The following is a 24008-nucleotide window of genomic DNA, read 5'->3' as shown; positions in this document are numbered from 1 at the left end:
CCCTTTTTCCTAGTTCTAACAAATGGAACAGAAAGAGTATAACAAATGTGAGACCAAAGGGAATATTTCCCAACAATTTTCTGTTTTCGGTCCCAAACATTTTCTGGGTTTTTTTAGGCTAAAACTGAGTTCAACTTCCTCCTAAATTTCAAGTGATATAAAGAATCCATGCTGCTCACTAAAGGTAGTTTCTTCCTCTAAATATAACATCAGAAAGACATTGGACTCTTCGGAAAAATCAGGCTGTCAAACCCAACATTGACTTGATATCAACCTCCAACAACGGATGGACATTGAATTCCTGAAAACTTTAAAATTTAACACTGTGTGGATGTTAACATTATGATATTTAGCAGATGTTGGGTTTTGGTTACCATAGATAAAATGTTAACATATGATGTTAATATGATGTCATTAGATGTTATCATTATTATGACCATCAGATGTTGGGTTTTGGTTACTGTACCAAAAATGTTGGCCTTTGGCATTAATATGAAATTGCCATGATACATTTGGTAGGCATTGAATTTGGCATTGATTCAAAACCAGTAAAATATCAAAGGCAGCCGGCTGTCAGTATTCAATGTCAAATCGATGATGGCATTAGACATAGTCCTACATTCAATTTAAGTCACCCATCATCAAAACCTATATTCATCTTCCTTATAATGCTTGTGACCTACTGGATAGATATTACACTTCTAAGTGTAATTCTTTTAAATTATGTATTGGTACTTTTTATGTAAATTGTATTACTTTTTATTATTTGCGATTTTCACTAGTAGATGATAAGATAGATGAAAAGGGAGAACTTGCATGAACACTTGTTTTTAATGGTGTCATTTAATTAGGGGTCAAGCATGGAAGGTCAAGTTTTTGGATTTATGAATAGTTTTTTTTTTCTCCTGGTTTAGACCCATTGAGCTACTGTTCAGCACCTGATGTGGCAAACCGATTGGTAAAACATGGAGAGAGGACGCAGTACGAACCCCAAGACACATTTACCATCATCTGCAGTAAGGGATTTGATCTGATTGGCTCACCAGTGGTCACATGTGGATCAAATGGCCAGTGGCTGGACTTGCCTGAGTGTCACCCTGAAGGTAATTTAGGCTTTTTTCACACTGACTCTGAAATTACATACTTTCCTAAGGCTAAAAACAGTCTGTGACAAAATAATTCACAGTACTCATAAAAGAGTTGGCAAAATATATTCTGATGACCTCCTACTACCGGCGAGATTGGACTTTTCACTATGCCAAGATGCAACATGAGATACTTTGTTAACGGCAGCGAAATGATGTAACTGATGCTGGTAGGTCAGAAGATTATGTCAACATGGCGGATATGTTAGTATGTAGTATGTTTGGATTACTAATATGTAACAGAGGTCAGCTAGTAGTTGCTGTGTCCGTAAACCTAACTCCTCTGATCTCAAGAGATGCTCTAGTGACTGCCACTAGAGGTTTCAGCCTTTAGCCTCCTTGTTAAAGTGTCACAACTCTCATGCTGGCAGACCCAGGTTTGAGTCCCGCTTGTAGCAGGCAGTCAGACATGAGGGGTTACATATAGATAGATATACTTTTTAAATGGTCGTCCTTATTCAAAATAAGTAACAACTCAAGAGAGTGTTATTTCAGATGTATCCCTGGTTTAAATTTTTAATCTGAAACTGAGTTCAACTTCTTCCTAAATTTCAAGTGATAGGAAGAATGCATGCCCCTCACCAAAGGTAGTTTCTTACTCTAAATTTAACATCAGAAAGACACTGGACTCCAACATTGGACTCTTGGTGAAATCAGGTTAATGTCAAAACCCAACACTGACTTGATATGAACCTTCACCATTGGATCGACATTGAATTCCTGTCACTTATTAATTTAACACTGTGTGGATGTTAACATTATGACATTTAGCAGATATTGGGTTTTGGTTACCATAGATAAAATGTTGATATTTGATGTTACTATAATGCCACTTAATGCTATCATGACAACCATCAAATGTTGGGTTTTAGTTTCTGTACCTAAAATGTTGGCCTTTGGCATTAATTTGAAATTGCTATGATACATTTGGTAGACATTAAAATTTACGTTGACTCAAACCCAGTAAAATATCAAGGTCAGCTGATGTCAGTATTCAGTGTCAAATTGATGATTGCATTAGACATCGTCTTGACAATCACTTTTGGTCACGCTTCATCAAAACCTATATTCATGTGCCTTATGATGCCTGTGGCCCGCTGGTTGGGTATTAAACTTCTAAGTTTTATTTGTAAGCAAATTATATTGTTTTTTATGAGTTGTGATTTTCACTAGTAGATGATAAGATGGGAGAAAAGGGAGCACTTTCATGAACACTTGTCTTTAATGGTATCTTATAATTAGCGGTCAAACATGGAAGTTCAAGTTTTTGGCTTTATGAATTGTTTTTTCTCCTGGTTTAGAGACACCGATCTTCTGTTCAGCACCTGATGTGCCAAACCGATGGGTAAAACGTAGAGAGAGGACGCTGTACGAACCCCAAGAGACAGTAACCATCATCTGCAGAGATGGATTTTATCTGATCGGCTCATCAGTGGTCACATGTGGACCAGATGGCCAGTGGCTGAACTTGCCTGAGTGTATCTATGAAGGTAATATATGCTGTTTTTACACTGCATCTGAAATCGCATACTTCCCTAAGGCTAAAAACAGTCTGTGACGAAATAATTCACAGTATTTATAAAAGGGTTGGCAAAATGTACTCTGATGAACTACTACTTCTGGCGAGATTGTATACTTTACTATCCCATGATGGCACAGGAGAGAATTTGTTAATGCCGGTGAAACAACATTACTGATGCTGGTAGGTCAGGTAATAATGTCAACTTGGCAGATATGTTAAAATGTAGTATGTTCAGATTACATACATGTAACGGAGGCCAGCTAGTAATTGCTGTGCGAGTAAACCTCACTCCTCTGATTTCAAGAGACGCTCTAATGACTGACGCAGCCTTTAGCCTCCTTTTTAAAGCCTCCAACTCTCATGCTGGCAGACCTGGGTTTGAGTCCCATTTGGAATGGGTAGTCGGACATGTGGGGTTACATATAGAATATACTTTTTAAGTATATTATCATTATCCTTAAGTCGTCCTTATTAAAAAAAAAAAAGTACCTAATCAAGAGTGTGATTTCAGATGCAGACCTGGTTTGAATACTTAATTTTAAACTGAGTTTAACTTACTCCTAAATTTTAAGTGATATAAAGAATGTATGCTGCTCTCTCAAGGTAGTTTATTGCTCTAAATTTAACATCGGAAAGACACTGATATCCAACATAGGTCTCTTGATGAATTCAGGTTGACGTTGCAACCCAATGTTCACTTGATATAAACCTCCAACATTGGATAGACATTGAATTCCTGTCACTTTATAATTTAACACTGTGTGAATGTTAACTTTATAACATTTAGCAGATGTTGGGTTTTGGTCACCATACCTAAATGTTGGCCTTTGGCATTAATATGAAATCGCCATAATACATTTGGTAGACATTGAATTTGGCGTTGACTTAAAACCAGTAAAATATCAAGGCTTAGCTGATGTCAGTATTCAATATAAATTTGATGATGCAATTAGACATCGTCCTGACATTTAATTTTGGTCACCCTTCATCAAAACCTATATTCATGTGCCTTATGATGCCTGTGGCACGCTGGCTAGGTATTAAACTTCTAAGTGAAATTCTTTTAATTTATTTCCTTTACATTTTTCATGTAAGTTGCATAACTTTTTATGAGTTTAAATTTTTTCTAGTAGATAATAAGATGGGTAAAAAAGGAGAACTTGCATGAACACTTGTTTTTAATGATGTCATATAATTAGTGGTCAAGCACGGAAGGTCAAGTATTTGTCTTTATGAATTGTTTTTCTTTCTCCTGGTTTAGAGCCGAAGATCTTCTGTTCAGCACCTGCTGTTGCAAACCGATGGATAAAACCTAGAGAAAAGACGCTTTACAAACCCCAAGAGACAGCAACCATCACCTGCAATCAGGGATTTGAACTGATTGGCTCATTAGTCGTCACATGTGGACCAGATGGCCACTGGCTGGACTTGCCTGTTTGTCGCCCTGAAGGTAATTTAGGCTGTTTTCACATTGCATCTAATAACGCATACTTCCCTAAGGCTAAAACAGTCTGTGACAAAATAATTCACAGTACTCATAAAAGAGTTGGCAAAATATACTCTGAGGACTTACTACTTCCGACACTTTACTATCCCAAGATGCCACTGGAGGGAATTTGTTAATGTTGGTGAATCGATCTACCTGAAGCTGGTCGTTCAGGGGATTATGTCAACATTGCGGATATGTTAGTATGAAGTATGTTCGGATTACAAATATGTAACAGTGGCCAGCTAGTAGTGGCTGTGCGAGTAAACCTCACTCCTCTGATCTCAAGAAGCGCTCTAGTGACTGACGTTAGAGATTGCAGCCTTTAGCCTCCTCGTTAGAGCGTCCAACTCTCATGCTGGTGGTCCCAGGTTTGAGTGCCTTTTGGTGCAGGCGTTTTGAACAGGAGGGGTTACATATATAGCATACTTTTTTAGTGGTCTTCTGTATTCAAAATAAGTACTTACTCAAGAGAGAGTGATTTCAGATGTATTCCTGGTTTGAATACTTAATCTGAAACTGAGTTTAACTTTCTCCTAAATTTCAAGTGATATGAAAAATGCATGCTGCTCACTAAAGGTAGTTTCTCGCTCAAAACTGACATCAGAAAGACATTGGACTCCAACATTGGACTATTGGTGAAATCAGGTTGATAATATCAAAACCCAACAATGACATGATATCAACCTCCAACTTTGGATAGACCTTGAATTCCTGTGACTGTATAATTCAACGTTGTGTGGATGTTAATATTATGACATTTAGCAGATGTTGGGTTTTGGTTACCATAGATAAAATGTTGATATTTGACATTAATATGATGCCATTAGATGTTATCATTATGATGACCATCAGATGTTGGGTTCTGGTTATTGTACCTAAAATGTTGGCTTTTGGCATTAACACTTTCTCTGCCAAACACGAAATGTTCCATTTTTATTGATAAATATCATATTTATCAAAACTGCCTAATGTTACTCACTAAAATGTGGACCCAGGATGAGCTACATGACTGTGCAAGGTGTTGATGGACTCGATTCTTTTATTTGTATTGTATTTTTTATGAGTTGCGATTTTCACTAGTAGATGATGAGATCGGTAAAAAAGGAGAACTTGCATGAACACTTGTTTTTAATGGTGTCATATTATTAGGGGTCAAGCATGGAAGGTCAAGATTTTGGCTTTATGAATTGTTTTTTTTCTCCTGATTTAGGGCCAATGATCTACTGTTCAGCACCTGCTGTGACAAACCGATGGGTAAAACGTGGAGAGAGGACGCATTACGAACCCCAAGACACATTTGCCATCATCTGCAGAGATAGATTTGATCTGATTGGCTCACCAGTGGTCACATGTGGAGCAGATGGCCAGTGGCTGGACTTGCCTGAGTGTCGCCCTGAAGGTAATTTAGGCTGTTTTCACACTGCATCTGAAATTACATAATTCCCTAATGCTAAAACCAGTCTATGACAAAATAATTCACAGTACTCATAGAAGAGTTGGCAAATGTACTCTGGTGACCTACTACTTCTATCAAGATTAGACACTTTACTATCCCATGATGCCACAGGAGAGAATTTGTTAAAGGCAGTGAAACGATGTAACTGTAACTGATGCTTGTGCTAATGTCAACAACATGGTGGATATGTTAAAATGTAATATGTTCGAATTACATATATATATATATATATATATATATATATATATATATATATATATATATATATATATATATATATATATATATATAAAACGGTAGGCCTGCTAGTAATTGCTGTGTGTGTAAACCTCACTCCTTTGATCTCAAGAGACACTCTAGTGACTGATGCTCGAAGTTGCAGCCTTTAGCCTCCTTGTTAAAGTGTCCCACTGACCCAGGTTCGAGTCCTGCTATGAGCAGGTGGTCGGACATGTGGAGTTACATATAGAATATATTTTTTAAACAACCTTCGTCATTCAAAATAGCACCTATTTAAGAGAGTGTGTTGTTTAAGATTCAGCCCAGGTTTCAATTCTTAATCTGAAACAGTTCAACTTCCTTCCAAATTTCAAGTGATATGAAGAATGCATGCCCCTCACCAATGGTAGTTTCTTGCTCTAAATTTAACATCAGAAAGACATTGAACTCCAACATTGGACTCTTGGTGAAATCAGGTTAATGTGAAAACCCAACATTCACTTGATATCAACCTCCAACACTGGTTATACATTGAATTCCATGTGACGTTATAATTTAACACTATGTGGATGTTCACATTATGGCATTTATCAGATGTTGTGTTTTGGTTACTCTACCTACTACCTAAAGTTTTGGCCATTGGAATTAAAATGAAATTGCCATGATACATTTAGTAGACAATACATTTGACATTGACTCAAAACCAATAAAATATCAAGGTCAGCTGCTGTCAGTATTCAATGTCAAATTAATGATGGCATTAGACATCGTCCTGACATTCAATTTTAGTCCCCCTTTATCAAAACCTATGTTAATTAGCTTATGGTGCCTGTGGCCCACTAGTTAGGTTTTAAACTTCTAAGTGTAATTCTTTTAATTTATTTACTTTTTCGTGTACATTTCATAAATGAAGTTTGAGGGATTGAAAGGAATTCAAGCATAGTTCAGGCAGACCACTGATCGCTAAACGATATCAGCTGCTCAGCTGATTTGTTACTCCACCTTCTCTAATTAACTATAGTATTTAAGATCATTCAAACTCATGTTCCTCAATCTGTCACACAGATATTTACACCCATCTCTACCCCTTCACCTCCTAGTATCTTAATAACTGATTATTGGATTATGCGTAGAATGTATTATGTGTATTGTTATCATTGTATATCTTTCTTTAATATGTGTTCAGAAACTTTTTGTTGTTATGAAGGCTGGGGGGTTTATATTTCAAGGATGTATCTCAAGCTGCCTAGTATGACAGCTCGGGCACCTTGGAGCCTAAGACTTTTGCCAAATCAAAGATTGTCAATAATTTTAATTCTCAAAGTTAACTTTTTATAAGTTTTTATTTTTACTAGTAGATGATAAGATTTGTGAAAAAGCAGAACTTGCATGAGCACTTGTGTTTAATGATGTCATATTATTAGGGGTCAAGCTCAGAAGGTCAAGGTTTTGTTTTTTTCTCCTGGTTTAGAGATTAAGATCTACTGTCCAGCACCTAATGTGGCAAACCGATTGGTAAAACGTGGAGAGAGGACGCAGTACGAACCAAAAGAGACAGTAACCATCTTCTGCAGAGACGGATACGATTTGTATGGCTCATCAGTGGTCACATGTGGATCAGATGGCCAGTGGCTGGACTTGCCTGACTGTTGCCATAAAGGTAATTTATGCTGTTTTCACACTGCAAATAAGTAACTACTTATTTTGAACAGGGTGTGTGATTTTAGATGCAGCCTACTTAGTTCAACTACCTTCAAATAGGGATGAACAATTAATTGCATTTGCAATAACATCGCAATATGATAAAACACAATTTTGTAACCGCAAAGGCTGGATTACAGTCTGGTCACGTGACACGCAAGCAGTCTGCAGAAGAAGCATCAACGTTATGCCTACAGGCCTGGGCTAAAGCCACAGGAAAGAACAGTTTGTGTTTAATTGATCTAATATGTGTTGCTCATTAAACAATAGGGGAGGGAGATATGATTCTCTCTTCAATGATACTGGACAAATTCTAGACCAATTCTTTAGAATGCTTGTGTTTTATAAACACACATATTTTGCTTGCTTCCATTTTCCCTCTCTCTCACACACAAACAAACCATAAAATAATATTTAATAAAGTTTAGAAAGGTTGATGTGAATCACAATGACATCTTTGGGCTTCACAGAATATGCGCTGTGAGAAACTTTGCTTGATGTTACGCCTACAGTGTGTTCTCGCCCGGCGGTATTTTCCTTACAAATCCTCTACGAAAGCTTTATTTGTGCCGTTTGTAATGCAGTGTGCTTATTTATTAAAAATAGATAACCTGAAATAAAGTCTTTCAGTTTCAAATGCTTGTGCCACGCTTTGTGAAGAGTGCCCACGCATCTATGCGCGTCTTAAAATGATTTTACGCAAAATGTATGTAAACACAGTCAGTAATGTCTTAAGGGATTAAATAGACAGGACATACCACATCTTATATTTTAAAGGGGATCTATGCATTAGTGTGAATGCAAATCTCCCACTGTCTATGATGTCATTAAAATAATCAAACAACAGTAATGGTGAGAAAATCACTCACAGCTTTTGAATGGAAAACATTCAGATACTCTTAAATACTGAAAGCACTCTTTGTTCATTGCCCGTAACATGTTTTTGTTCCTCTTTATTTATGTAATTCTTTTAATAAATTTATTTGTACTTTTTATGTAAAATGTTTTTCTTTTTATGAGATGTGATTTTCACTAGTAGATAATAAGATGGGTGAAAATGAGATCTTGCATGAGCACTTGTTTTTAATAGTGTAATATAATTAGGGGGGTAGCATGGAAGGTCAAGTTTTTGGCTTTATGAATTGTTTTTTTTTTTCTCCTGGTTTAGATGTCTTCTGTCCAGCACTTTCTGTGGCAAACCGATGGGTAAAATCTGGAGAGAAGACACAGTACAAACCCCAAGAGACAGTAACCATCACCTGCAGTAAGGGATATCATCTGGTTGGCTCATCAGTGGTCACATGTGGATCAGATGGCCAGTGGTCGCACTTCCCTGAGTGTCGCCTTTAAGGTAATTTAGGCTGTTTTCACACTGCATCTGAAATCACACACTTCCCTAAGGCTAAAACCAGTCAGAAGAATTCACAGAACTCATAAAAGAGTTGGGAAAATGTACTCTGATGATCTCCCAGATAGTATGGTGACAATGTTATGATGTTGAGTTTTGATCCAAACCATCATTTTGGTTCTATTGATTGACATTTCAATATTTAAAGTATTTGGATCAGCATAAAAATTGTAATGAAAGTCAACAGCACCCATCGGTAGAGACAATAGCTGTGTCCCAGTGTGAAGGCTCCATTAAGTGTGATTGCATCACAGCGACCCAACACAGGCCGTCCTCATTAAAAGGCCTCATTAGAAGGCAGATTGTATCACCGCAGTGCGACGAAGGCTGCCGAAATTTCAAAGCGACTTTAAAATGCACCCTCCATTTCTCAGGCAATAGAACACAGCCTTTGAAGCATGTCAAAATCCAATAAAAAGCCACAACATAAATACTCTGCTCTACTTCTCTTTTTAAAATCCTTTCACAAACATCCGCTGTCAGTTGTCACACACCTGCTATAGGCCATTTAACAACGCTCAGTTTAGTGTTGCCAAATCTGGGCTGCTGTGGGTTGCTTGTAGCCTGTAGTCCACAGGTTTAATTTGTCTTTACTTAAAGATATTTATTCCCCCCCCATCCCCCCCCCCCCCCCCCCCACACACACACACACATTTTGCCGTATTTTAGCCGTGATTCCACTAGTATTGAATAACAGTTGGAGGGGTTTTGTTCGGTTAGGCCTTCGTGAACTTTGAAAACACATTTGTCCACGGCCTTCGAAGCACGCAGCTATTGGGACACAGCTTTATTGAACTATGGCCCTGTCCGAAATGGCACCCTAAACCCTCACAGTCTCTCAGTCCGCACTTTCACGACTTAATGCCACTTTGAATACCACGTCCTCTGCATAGCTTGGGAACTTGCTGAAGTGCGCATCGAGGACACATAATGGCCGCAAAGAGGGAAGCTCACGAGCACCCTTCTTTAAGCTTAAATGACAAATGGGACACCCTACGGTCTTGTGGGCTTAACGGACATGGGCACGCAGCGGCAGTTGTGAATCCACAAGGCCTAAAGTGCATATGAAGTGTGCCATTTGGGGCGGGGCCTAACAGTGATTTGTAGTTGATGAGCATAAGATCATGCAGGTGTGTCTCTGCATGATTAGAATCAATGAAAACTTCAGGCAGGTGTGTTGGAGATACAAATGGTATTCCAGAAAGCAACGTACTGTCACATATTTTGTTACTATATTGGAATGTATTATACATGGTGTGTGTGTGTGTGTGTGTATATATATATATATATATATATATATATATATATATATATATATATATATATATATATATATATATATATAAAAAATAAACACACACAATATATTTCCAAAAAGCTACATTTTCGTTGACTTAAAACGCAATCTCAGTGTGGACGGAGGGCCAAAACGGAGAGAAAATGATGCATTTTCAAACGAAAACGTATTATTGTGGACATGGACATAGAAGCATTCATAGATTTTAGAAAACTAGTATACATACATAATTTAACTGTACTATATTCATAGTTTTAATATTTTGTGTATTTTTAAGTGAATCATATTGTGATTAGTACTATATTAACAATCTTGAATGTGAAAATGACAACTGAATTTACGTTCTTAAGTAACATCATTTTTTTTTTTCAGATTACAAAGAACCCAAATTAAAAGAGGCAGTCGTCTGATGCAAGCCAGATTTGGTAACCTGTTAACCTGCAAAGATGTCGACGCACTTAACCTTTCTTTGTTTAAATTCAAAATTATTGTCTGATGTATGTAATTACCTTGAGAAAACTATACATCATTAAAAAGATCTAAGACTAAAGTTTCAATGTTTTCCTCTTTTTTATTCTCAATTTTTGTTAATATGTGTCAGGAGTTATGAATATGAAAACCAACATCGGTACCTTTTGTTTGAAATAGTGTGCAGATGTGGAGAAATATTGATATATATACTCAATATATATATGGAGAAATGTTGATATATGTCAAATTTCTACACAAGTAACCCCTCCTGTTCGAACCACCCACTTTATACGGGTCTCAAATCCGGGTCTGCAACCTTTAGTGTCAGTCGCTAGAGCGTCTCTTGAGGTCAGAGGAGTGAGATATACTAGAAACAGTGATTTCTAGCTGGCATCTGTTACACAGAAAGGAGTAATATTTATTTAATATTTACCCAAAATGCGCAGATGTAATTATTATGAGCGCTGGATACTCTGGTGTGCTGTGTTTTCAGTTCATACAGACTGGCTGAGGGTGCACTAATGCACATTAAGTCCATATATGACACTTATGAAGAACAGGCAGACCATGTGACATTCTAGGAACTCCCTGACATAAACAAAGCTTCCTTAAACCACAAGATTTGAACTGCAGATAGACACGTTTGAAGACAATAAACACACAAAGGCAAGAATATATGGTTTGTCTTGTTTTTTTATGCCATGTTGGGTGTTTTCATAATAGATTATATTAATAATGCAAGACATAGCTTTTATTATTGTGCAGAATACTAAAAAATAATGTTTTCTGTCAGATTTTTGACCCAAAGTCACAAGATCACGGAAGCTTATTTAAAAAAGCATACAGTAAATTTGAAGTAAAAAAAATTAAATACAAAAAAACAACCTCATAAACCTTTAATCCTAATAAATTGCTGTGTTTTGAGGGTGTGCTAACATGCTAGCTTGCCCTAAGATGCACCTGCCACTGAGCAAATATTTTATTTTTATGAACATTAAAAAAGAGAGTAAAACTACTAAAATGTTTATTTGCAAGAAAGTCATTTGATAGAGTCTAAGAAAAGTTAAAGTGAGAAATTTGATAAAAGCAATGAGGTTTGAATAGAACAGTTTGGATATAGAGTCGTTAGTAATTACAATAAAGACAGAAGAATATAAAAATTAGAGTCATAACCAGACCAGAGAGATGTGCATGTGTGCTAAGGAGACTGAAACTAAATGGGGCAGTTTACACCTCTAAATAATAGAGGCAATACACTGAATGAAAGCTCAGAAGAGATGCCAATAAAAATCAGTTAACATTTTAGAGAAATCTCAAAATAAAATCACATGACACGATCTTGTAAAACATTTAATACAATTCAGAGTTTTAGACTTATCATCTTCAGATTTTTAATTTAACATGGTCAGACATATGGCATTAGCTGTGGTGCCTTTCTAGATTCCTCCAAGGCCAACTTCCGATTGTGAAAATCTTTTTTACTTTTTTCTTAAGTGTCTGTTTTCAAATGAGACCTCACTTGTGCTTTTATGATTTTAGTGCAAATGATTCATGAACTGTATCAGTTTTAGTATGATTATGCCATTTCTTAGAATTCTTTTCAAAAACGGGGTTCTTAATAACTACAAACAACCTAGATTTTATGCATCTATGGATGAGAAATTGGAAATTGGAAATATCCAATCCTAGCTGTGGGCGTTTACTTCCAAGTCTCTAGTGCTGCACGCCCATCAAAACCCAGCGTTCAGGAGAGAGCCTCAAAACTTGTGTAGAAAATAGCCTATTGCTTGTTAGTTGTGACGTTTTTGAATGTAAAAACCACACAAACATCATTGATTGACCTTAGACAACAGTATAAAAAAATAAAAAAGCCAATTCATGACACCTTGAACATTCACATATATAATGCAAAAACCAATATGGCAAAATAAATCATAACTGTTTTAAATACTTTTAATTTGACTTAATATGTACATGGATCCACACATCATCATGGACAGTGGACACACTATTTACTTATCAGTAAGGGTCTAAACATTTCATTGATTGTTATTAAGGATGTGGCACTGTCTGATCATTTCTGTATCGTCTTATATTGATCTCCCCTGCCATTGATCTCCCCTCCCCTGTCTCTGTCAAAAAGAGATGCTTAAATGAGAACACTAATGTGCTGTTTATGAAGGCTATATCTCTAACACCAAGCATATCAACAGACTCTGTTAATTTTCTCCTTTACTCTTTTTACTCAAAGTTAAGAGTGTAATTGATGATATTGCTCCTCTGAAAGTCAGGCAGAGTGGCAGACAAAAACCCCTTGGAGAAACTCAACAGCAGGGCAAATAATGAAAAGACAGTGCAGAAAGTCTGAGCGCATGTGACGGAAGACAAAATGTGTAGTCCATTATAACATCTATAAAGGCAGTTTTCATGCCTAGTGTGGAACTAGGCAAAGCTAGACAGACCTTCTTCTCAAATATTGTAAACAGAAACATTAACAACACACGCACTCTTTTTGCTACTGTCGAGAGACTAACAAACCTTTTTAGAGACTAAAAAAAACTTTTAAAAAAAGTCACATTCCTAGTTAAATGCTCTCAGACAGCAAATGCAGTGAGTTTGCAATAATTCAATTAGGCGATCGTCAGATCAGACCACAACCTCAGAAAGTTACTATGTCTAATTTCGAAGCAAGTGATGGTAAAATTTAAGAAGAAACGGTACAGCACAAACTGTAACAATAAAATGGTAACATCAACCTGCACCCTTGACACACTCCCCACCTCTTTTCAAAAGTGTGTTTAGCTGTTTAGAAACAGATCTCCTAGAAGTGGTAAACTCCTCACTTCTTTGGGACTTTTCCAAAACTCCCTTAAAACTGCGGTAGTTAAGTCTCTGATGAAAAAAGCAATCTAGATGACATCATATTGAGCAACTACACACCAATCTCAAATATCCCCTTCATGGGCAAGATCATTGAAAACATTTTCAATCAGCTGAACAAATTCTTAAGCTCGGACACAGACACTTTTCAATCTGGTTTCCGACTGCATCACAGCACAGAGACAGCGCTTATAAAGATTATAAATTATATTTACTTAAATACTGATACAGGCAAAACATCAGTTCTGGTACTACTCAACCTCAGAGCCCACAAGAACACACAAAAAAGGGAGCGTGGTCTTGTTGCTCTCCCACGTGGAGAAGAGCGCGCATTCAGCGCTCTGGTAAGATGCGGGACCTTTCCGGGCAAAGTGCGCTAAGCTGCTGTCCAATCACAACACGGGAAGCGCTGGCCCAATCAGAACTCGTTACGTGTTTCCGAAGGAGGGACTTCATAGAACAAGGAAATCATCAGGCCGTTTTTAGGACAGAGGGAACAGCGCTGTACAGATTAGTAAATTGTGTGAAAAATACTGTTTTCTTTACACGCGAAACATGAACTCATGTTATATTGCACACTGTAAACATAATCAAAGCTTCGAAAACACGTTAAGAATGGGACCTTTAATTATTATTATGAATTATCTCTACTTTTTGGTACTTATACTTTATTCACTTTTGTACAATAAATCCCTTTTCTTATACATTATTTTCTTTGTTGGGTTATCTCTTGCCAAACATTCCCAGCCCATTTTCCCACAACCTCAATGTTATTATTTTAGTTAGTACAACAGTACAGCCAACTGATTGCACTTTGTCTTATCTATGTAGCCTATAATCTTTTTTATTCTTTTTATAACTGATTTAATTTAACTTTGTTTGTATCTTCAATTATGATTTTTATTATTATTGTTATTTACTTTCTTAAATATGGTATTTTTATTTCTTATGCATATGTTGTGATTACCAATATTTCAATACCTTTTCTATGAAAACACTTTGAATTTAGACTGAGGAAACCCAGCCTGATTTCCGGCGATTTGATTTCGCCCTGCAACTCAATCTGGAAACCTCTGATCATTCAAGCTCAAACTGATGCTAAACGTTTGCTATGGTTTCCAGGTTGAAAAAGCAACAATTGAAGATATTAGATTAGAAGACATGATTGTCGTAAGAGTTTTATAGTAAAAATATATAATAAACATGATGACATAGTTGTCAAATATACCAAATTTCATACACAATGGTAATTAAGTGCTTATAAAACACAAGGTATTAAAAAATAAGGACTAGAAATAAAATGATTTAAATTAGAATTGATTACCAGGAAATAAAACATTAATTAAATGAAATGAAATGGGGATGTTCTCTTTTATTATGGACAGCAAGGGTAGTGACTGTAACATCGATCTTATTTTGCACTATAAAACACGTATTTATACGGATTACAAATATTATAAAAGCCATTTACAAATGAGGAATAGATTTATCCAAACACAGGAAGAACTCAAAATACAGATTTTACATAGAATAATGTTAGCTATCTTAAACCATAGAGGGATGAAAGAAAAGAGAAAGCATATTTTTTATATAATAAATGAGTCAGTTGTTTATTGTTTTATTAAAAATATATACCGAATGTTTTAATGTGGATTTACACTGAAATGAGGGCAGGGTTTGAGCTTTCGTCATGACAGCAGTAGTGTGTTATAGCTTAGCACTTTGCAAGTGTAATTTGTACGCATTGTTCTGCTTCAGAGTTCAGATTCCTACACTTCTGCTGGAGAAATCTGTGAATATGGTGACTGTTTGGGGGAATATACTCATACTTGTGTATGCACACTTTGTAGGTGAGTATCGTTTAAATACAACAAGGTTACATTAAATGTCTTTGTAAGAAGATCTCTTTATTATAATCACAGACCTGCCAACCTTGAAGAAATTTTATGAGTTACATTTTCCATGCGTATAGTGCTTAAACTGTGTTGGAAACACTTTAGAATAATGGTCATTAGTTAACTACATTTTCACAGGTGAAAAAGTGAAAAAGCCCAAAGTGCACCCCAAAGGGACCATGTCCCACAGAAAACACTGTTCACCATATACACACACACACACACACACACACACACACACACACACACACACACACACACACACACACACACACACACACACACACACACACACACACACACACACACACACACACACACACGGCTATTTTAAATTAATTAATTAATTTTATTTTGGAGAAAAGGGGTGAATGCAGAATGGTGTGCTTTATTGGAAAACCATAGATGTTCAGACATTTCCAGGCCTGTTAGATGTTCAGTTTAACGTTATTGGCTGAAAACCGCAGTTTGATCCCGCCTCTCGTCCGTTAGGGCAACTGTGATTGGTCAGTGCTCATGCGAATCAAGGATGGTAGGAGAGAGAGGGGAGTAGGAAAAAAAAGTGCATGTTGTCGGCATGATAAGCACTCAATGATTGAGTGCGCGCTGATTTTTTTGTGGAAAAACTAGTCTGAATTGTATGGTTTCAGTGTTAAACAGCATAGTATTGTGCTGTGAAGTCAGCAAGACGACACAATGAAGTCCAATCCTCTTAATTAGGAGGAACTGTCGTTTCAACGCTGACCGTCATTGAAGTGACGTACATAGCCTACTAATCTATTCAGGGTCCCGATGAGAAACTTTAATCAAGTTCATCGCGTATGTCAGCGAGTGTATGGCCACCAAGGTAATCTAAACGTTTGCCCAGAACTTTATTGCATTGATTAACAGCAGCTGAGAAGGAATCCAGATAGCGCTCCTAATCGCCGAGTGGTTAGGCGTTCCTCTGGTGTCGCGGGAGCATCACGCAGTTTCCTGACTGAGGACAGCTGGGACGGATGGATCTGACGGGTGACAGAAATCGCTAAAGTCAGCCAAGCTCCCTCAGGTACATTTTGTTTATTTTATTTGTGCTCTCATAGAGTGAAGCGGCCAGTTTGCATTTCACTCGGCCTCAACGCACACAAGCCACGTTTCGGGGGTTTGTGTGTGTGCGCACCCACAATAAGTTTATTTTTCTGTTCAACGATTTGATGGTTTAATTTTGATTACTTTGATTCATTGTGCATTTAAGGGCTACAATTTGTATTGCTTATTGAAACTAAAGTTTGTTTACATTCTTTATTTTTGTACCATGTATTTGAATACATAATATTGGTATATTGGGTTAGACTATGTGAAGACCAATTCATGCTTTTGGTGTAGAAGAAGTGAAAGTAACTTTAAAACGTGATTCATTGGAAAAACCTTATTTTCAGAGCAGTTTAAAAGATTAACCCTTTAGTGTCAGTTGTTGTGCACAAAAGAGATAAGCAAGATCTTTATTTGAAAATACTGATTTATTTAGAAGTTGACTGAGCTGATTGTATTCATATATTTGTTAGCTCATTTTTGTTTTTTAATAAATCCATTGTTTATTTCTGGAATATAGTGTGATCACTTGCATATATAAATAGTGGTAATCAGTGACAAACGAGAGAGAGAGAGAGAGAGAGAGAGAGAGAGAGAGAGAGAGAGAGAGAGAGAGAGAGAGAGAAAGAGAACTTGCATTAAGTAAAGAGCAGTTGTATAAATCAAGGATAAAAGATCAAAAGATCTCATCGGGAGACACAATTAAAAGAATCCGGTTACTAGCCTCAATTCTAAAAAGGGTTTATACACCTGGGCGCTACATAAAGTGGGGGCTCGTCTGGGATAGTCCTTGTTAGTACACTGCTTGAAAACCTGAAAAGCACTAAGAAAGTATTCTGCTTACTGGAAAGCTGATGTTTCATGTGAGTTAGATAATCATGGATGTTGATGATTCTCTCTTACAAGCTGAAATTGACGATTGGTGTCAGAAAGCAACCACTGATCCAAAATAAACAGTGTTACTGTTGGGAGTGCCCATAGATGCGGAGGTGGCATGCATTAAAGAAATTACAGAAACAGTAAAAGCTTTGGGAAGAGTGAGAGTCAGGGATTCTAAAGAAAGGCCAATTCCAGTGTTTCTTCCTGTGCTATGTGAGTGCAAGGAAGTGGTTGATTCTTCTTGTACACCTAACGAAGTAGTACCTGAGGGGGGTGGGAAATCATGGAAGATGATTGTAGCCAAAAGTTCTGACTTCTGAGTCACCGCCTGCTGGGTTTGCTGAGAAACTTTCAAAGCTGTTAATTCAAGAAGGAAAGTCATTCTCTGATCTTCAAGCCATGTTTTCTATACCCAGTTCCAATGCAGGGTCTCCAGAAGCAATAATCCGTGCGGTGGGTGAATTGCTGGAAAAGACTTCAAAACCTGTCAGTGATGGGAGTGCTTACCGACGCTTAAGAACCTTTTCAGGTATTGTTCCTACTCCGACAGAAAAAGAGGGCTTGGAGAGTTGGATGGTCTTGGAGTGTGAATGCTCAGAGAAAGAGAAGCGTCGACGCATCATTGAGAGCCTAAAGGGTTCAGCCCTGGATGTTGTGAAGGCTGTCTGAATTTCTAGCCCAGATGCGACTTCCCTTCAGTATCTTGAGGCTTTGGAGGGTGCTTTTGGAACTTCTGAAACAGGAGAAGACTTATATTTTGCGTTCAGATTATTGAGGCAGAATCCTGGGGAAGCTCTTTCGGATTTCTTAAAGAGAATGGAGAAATCTCTGACCAAAGTAGTGCAAAAAGGTGGGCTACCCTGGGAAAATATGGACAGAACAAGAGTTGAGCAGCTAATTTGGGGAGCTGTGGAATCGGACTTGCTGTTGCTCCAGCTGCGATTGAGGGAGAGACGAGAAAATCCACCTACTTTTCTAGCTCTTCTAAATGAGATCAGGGAGGCTGAGGAAAGCAAAGCTGCCAGACATAGTCTGGGTGTCACAGCAAAGCCTGTCCCCCGACCACGACAGAAACTGACTGATTTAGCTGCGGTGAGAGGATTGAAAGCTGAAATTCAAGAGCTGTGGACAAAAGTAACAGAGAGACCTTCTAAAGTATCAGAGGTGAGGTTGGAGTCAAAGACTGTACCAAGTAAGAGAGGAGATGATACACCAACAGACCCAGAAGTCCACGTGCTAAGAAGGCAGGTACAAAGACTAGAAGAGCAGTTGGTTTCACTAAATGTCAGACAGTCATCACAGTCAACAAGAGAACCACAACCGCTGGAGCAGACTGATACTTCTGTTAAACCCAGACTCGAAAAGGCTAAAGAAGACTACTTCTGTTACAAATGTAGGGAAGATGGCCACATTTCTCCGAGGTGCAAAGCTCCTGAGAATTACAGTCTGGTGATACAAAAGCTTTTTGTGCGATCATTGAGAAAGGCCAGAAATGAGAGGAAGGATCCCAGTAGTAGTAAATACACTGCTGGAAATGCCAGACAGTTGTGGTTGAGAAGAGTAGCCTTCCCATAGGGTTGGTGGGTCCAGCTCTGGCCATCATTATGAAGATCATTGGGCAGCCCTGTGAATCCTTATTAGATAGTGGATTGCAGGTCACTATCATCTTTGAATCATGGTACTCTAAGCACCTGTCTTATTGTACCCATTCAGCCCATCTCTGGTCTGTACATTTGGGGCCTTAGCACAGCCAGTTTTCCCTACAAGGGATATATCTTGGTAGATGCTTTCTTTCCTGCTTCTTTCATGGGTGTTGAAGATACTGTTTCCATCCTTGTGTTGGCTTGTCCTGAGCCTGAGGGTCCTGAACAAGTGCCTGTGATCGTTGGGACTAATGCAAGCGTTTTCCAACGTTTTATTGGATTCAGCAAACCTGGTCATGAGGCAGATGTAGCACATACATTAAGAATTCAACTTCAAGAGACAGAACTAAAGTCACCTACAAACATTGTGGAGGAGAAGACTGTTGACATACCTGTTGGAGAAGTGAAGTGGGCTGGTCCAGGTGCCTGTATCATACCATCCAGAGGAGAAATGTGTGCTGTCTGTACAGTTAAGTCACAAAAACTGCTGGAGAAGGAAATTTTCCTTGTAGACACCCCTTCAGATAATATGCTGCCTGCTGGACTGTTTATTCTACCAGTTGTACTGCCCTCTTCTGCTGTGGAGGAAAACAAATGCAAAGTGCTGATTAAGAACAAGACATGCAAAGATATAACCATCCCAGCTGGAACAGTTGTAGCTCACATGTTTCCTACAGATACTGTGACTGTAGCATCTGAAACCCCAACAAAGTCCAAGATCATTGATCCAGAGCTGTTTGATTTCAGTAAGTCCACCCTTCCAAAAGAGTGGGAAGATCAACTCCGTCAGAAACTGTCTAAGAGAGGTAATGTCTTTTCTGTGGAAGAATGGGATGTGGGATTAGCAAAGGATGTCCAGCATCATATTCGTCTGATTGACTCTAGACCATTTAGAGAGAGATCTTGGCGCATTGCACCAGCTGACGTGGACGATGTCCGTCGACACCTCAAAGACCTGTTAGCTTCGGGAATTATTAAAGAATCCCGAAGTCCTTATGCGTCCGCAATTGTGATTGTTTGTAAAAAGAGTGGAGCGATACGCATGTGTATCGATTATCGTACCCTGAACAGCAGAACGCTTCCAGATCAGTACACTACTCCACGCATAGATGATGCGTTGGACTGTCATGCAGGAAGCAAGTGGTTTTCTGTCTTGGACCTTCAGAGTGGTTACTACCAAATAGCCATGGCTGACGAAGATAAGGAGATGACCACCTTCATATAACCTTAAGGGTCCTATGAGTTTGAAAGGATGCAGCAAGGAGTTAGTGGAGCACCTGCGACATTCCATAGGCTCATGGAGTGTGCAGTGGGGGACATGCATCTGCTAGAAGTGATAGTGTATCTTGATGATATTATTGTCTTCGGGTCCACTCTATAAGAACATGAACAGAGGCTTCTAAAAGTCTTGAAACGTTTGTAGGAATATGGTTTGAAAATCTCACTAGATCAGTGCCAGCTCTGTAAGTCACAGGTCAAGTACGTGGGCCATATTGTCTCCTCTAATGGTGTTGCTCCTGACCCGGCGAAAATAGAAGTCTCTAAATGGAAGATGCCCACAGACATCAAAGCTTTGAGGTAATTCCTAGGATTTTGTGTTTTTTTTCGGCGGTTTGTCAGAAACTACTCTGCAATTGATTGACCACTGATAGAACTCACCAAAGGTTATCCTCCAGCCAAAGGGGGTGGGAAAGGTCACCACAGAGGGAAAGTACTTCAAAGAGTCCGAGCCGTTTGGTGAGCGGTGGGATGAAGATTGTACTCAGGCCTTTAAATTCATTATTCACTGTCTTACTCATGCTCCTGTCCTGGCATTCGCTGACCCTACCAAAGCCTATGTCCTACATGTGGATGCAAGTCACAATGGCCTAGGTGCAGTGTTGAACCAAGAGTATCCGGAAGGACTCCGACCAGTCGCATTCGCTAGCAGGAAACTGAGTACCACAGAGCAAAGATATCATACTCACCAACTGGAATTATTGGCATTGAAGTGGGCGGTAGTAGATACATTTCATGACTACCTTTATGGGATGAAATTTGTAGTCAAAACTGACAATAATCCGTTCACATATGTCCTCACTACAGCAAAGTTGAATGCAACAGGACATCGCTGGCTGGCAGCGTTAGTCACATATGATTTCAGTCTCCAATATAAGCCAGGATGCCATAACACAGATGCTGATGCGTTGTCTCGTTATCCTTTAGATGGTAAATCATCTGATGAATGGACAGAAATATCTAAGTCAGGAGTGAAAGCTATTTGTCATATGGTGGTAAATGCCAGAAATGAGGAATTTTCCACCAGACTGGTTGATCAGTTGGGAGCTGATTCAACCATTGTTCCACCTGTCTATGTCATCCAGATTCCAAAGGTGTTGATGTCCTGGTCATCACTGACCATTTTACACGCTATGCCCAAGCTTACCCTACTAAGGATCAGAAAGCAGTGACAGTTGCGAAGATTCTCTGGGAGAAGTTCTTACTATATTATGGACTACCAGCCCGTATACACTCAGACCAAGGCAGAGACTTTGAGAGTAAGCTTATAAAAGAACTCTTGGGAATGCTAGGGATTAAGAAATCAAGGACAACTCCTTACCATCCTCAGGGAGACCCACAGCCTGAATGATTTAATAGGTCACTACTCTCAATGTTGGGTACTTTGGATGCTGCAGAGAAGAAAATTATTGGAGTCAGCACATCAGCCAATTAGTACATGCATACAATTGTACAAAAAATGAAGCTACAGGGTACTCACCTTACTTTCTTCTGTTTGGAAGAGAAGCCCGCTTGCCGATTGATGTGTGCTTTGGTACTTCTTCAGAAGGAGCAGAAGGACAGACATACCAGAAGTATGTTGAAAACCTGAAAACCGATCTTCAGAAAGCCTATCGACTAGCCTCTGAAACTGCACTGAAGAATCATCAGAGAAACAAACTTCTCTATGATCAAAAAGGTGAAATATCAGAGCATAATACCTGGAGACCGTGTACTAATAAGAAATCTCAGTTTTACCGAAAAAGCACAAACTTGAGGATAAGTGGAACTCAAACCCCTACATTGTTCTTGAAAAGTTGGACGACTTACCTGTACAAACTCAAACCTGAGAAAGGACCCGTAGGAGTCAGGACCATGCACAGGGATCATCTCTTGCCTATTGGAGGATCAGTAAGGATGTCAACACCTGATAAAAAACAAGAAGTTCCTCAAAGGCCAGTTACCAGGTCTAGAGCTGCTAAAGAGCATAAAGAACCGTTGAGAGGGAAAAGAGCATTGGAAATTGAAACTGCAGATAATGCCTCAGGAAGTGAAGATGAGAGCTATGAGTACCACTCGCCAGACTGGTCTAGAAAATGGACACAGTTAATTCCTGATCTCCAGTATAAGCTTGAAGATAAAGAGGATGAAGTAGCTGTCCACACAGACAGTGAATTTCAGCATTCTGGAGAAGAGGAAGTGATGGAGGAAACCTATGGAAATGAGGATTCCAGAGAGAATTTGCACCCAATTGCAGACTCAGAAGAGGAAAAAGATAGCTCTAGAAATGTTTGACTCAGAGGATGAATTCATGGACATCGTCCTAAAAGGAGGCTGAAACCTGTCTCTAAGTTAGGCTACGATGAGCTAGGCCAAACCAGTGAGAGACCTGTAACTGTTGTACACAGAGGAATAGTTATTCATCTGCCAGATTCCTCAAAGATTGAACTTTGCCCTTCAAAAAAGTATCGCCCTTCACCTAAGTGTGCCAGGTGTACTAGAATAAGTGCAGACTCTGAGAATAAGGCCATCCTTAAAAATATTCTTGTTTGCCGTAACCCTGTCAATTTAGGGCCCTCTCTGTCTCTGTCTCTCTCTCTCTCTTTAAGACTATTAAAGCCCTGTCGGAGATTTCGCCACATTTTGTGACAGGAGTCAGGACCGTGGACACATTACACACACCAGGCAAGTACACTGCAGAGGGGAGGGCTTTGGGGGTTTGAGCCCCTGCCCTTTTTGAAAATTAATCAAAAGTGCCCCTCTCAACATTCATCATTACTATATTGTGGCCAATAAAACAGAATTTGAATTATAATATAATATAACAACGTGTACAAAACAGTAACAAATGGCGGAAAAGCCGTTTATCTTGTATCTGTCCGTTTGAAATGTCTGTTTGCTCCACTACGCGCAACGCATGATGGGAGCGGCGGCACTTGTAACTTGAAAAATAATACTTTATGTATGGTTTTGTCGATGGATGCACGTGCTGGTTTTTCAGTGATAGGCTACACTACAACAGCGATTAATAAAAGAAAAACATGGGCAAAATGGTCTATCTTTGTTAATTGTGTTCAATGCATGCGAGTGCTGCCGTATGACCAGTCATTTTCGCCATCATCACCCGGGTATATTCGCAAGAAGACGCGAATGAGAACTCTGCAGTGTGAGAAGATCTATCTCTTTGCGCTTGTCCAAAAGTGCGTGCGCTCGTCCAAAAACTTGCTCTACTCACAGCGTGCAAATATTGAGTTCTCTTTTAAGTCTTGCACTTGAACGGACAAACTCACACAAAAAGTATGTCAATATTTCGATCTTGATGAGTAGCCAAGCAGACATAGCCTGTATGCCTTAAGTGAACTGTATACAGTCGAGAAAGACGATGCATAACCTGTAATAGGTCTTAAAGGGGCAGTAGCCTTTACTGCTGTTTGTTTAATTTCAAACAAAAGATAAGGACATCACTCACTGCTTTTGATTGAATAGCTTTTGTAAGTTTAATAAGGATTAATTTTTAATTTAAACAGTTAAATGTGCAGTTATTTTACATTTGATTATTTTATTCAATTTCTCTACCTACAAATGAATGTTAGACCAACCTGAAAAATCTGAAAAGCATTGTTTATTTTATTAGTGTCTTTGCTGAAACCTTACTGAAACCGTGAACCTAAAACC

The 24008-nt window shown here is 38.5% G+C and overlaps 1 protein-coding gene across 1 annotated transcript in view; it reads left to right on the top strand.

Annotated features, from left to right (window-relative positions):
• LOC137079149 (complement receptor type 2-like) overlaps window positions 1–10775 on the top strand; it is a 32461-nt gene extending 21686 nt beyond the window's left edge. Inside the window, exons 14-20 of the mRNA XM_067447114.1 lie at window positions 915–1103; window positions 2447–2635; window positions 3929–4117; window positions 5367–5555; window positions 7303–7491; window positions 8701–8883; window positions 10610–10775. Coding sequence (XP_067303215.1) covers window positions 915–1103; window positions 2447–2635; window positions 3929–4117; window positions 5367–5555; window positions 7303–7491; window positions 8701–8882 — 1127 coding nt within the window. The 3' untranslated portion in view covers window position 8883; window positions 10610–10775. The remainder of the gene's footprint in view (window positions 1–914; window positions 1104–2446; window positions 2636–3928; window positions 4118–5366; window positions 5556–7302; window positions 7492–8700; window positions 8884–10609) is intronic.
• Window positions 10776–24008: the final 13233 nt, after the last annotated feature.

The sequence above is a fragment of the Pseudorasbora parva genome, chromosome 6, assembly GCF_024679245.1.
Source record: "Pseudorasbora parva isolate DD20220531a chromosome 6, ASM2467924v1, whole genome shotgun sequence".
Lineage (NCBI taxonomy): Eukaryota > Metazoa > Chordata > Actinopteri > Cypriniformes > Gobionidae > Pseudorasbora > Pseudorasbora parva.
Note: the sequence above shows the minus strand (reverse complement) of the source record. Positions and strands in the feature narration are given on the sequence as shown.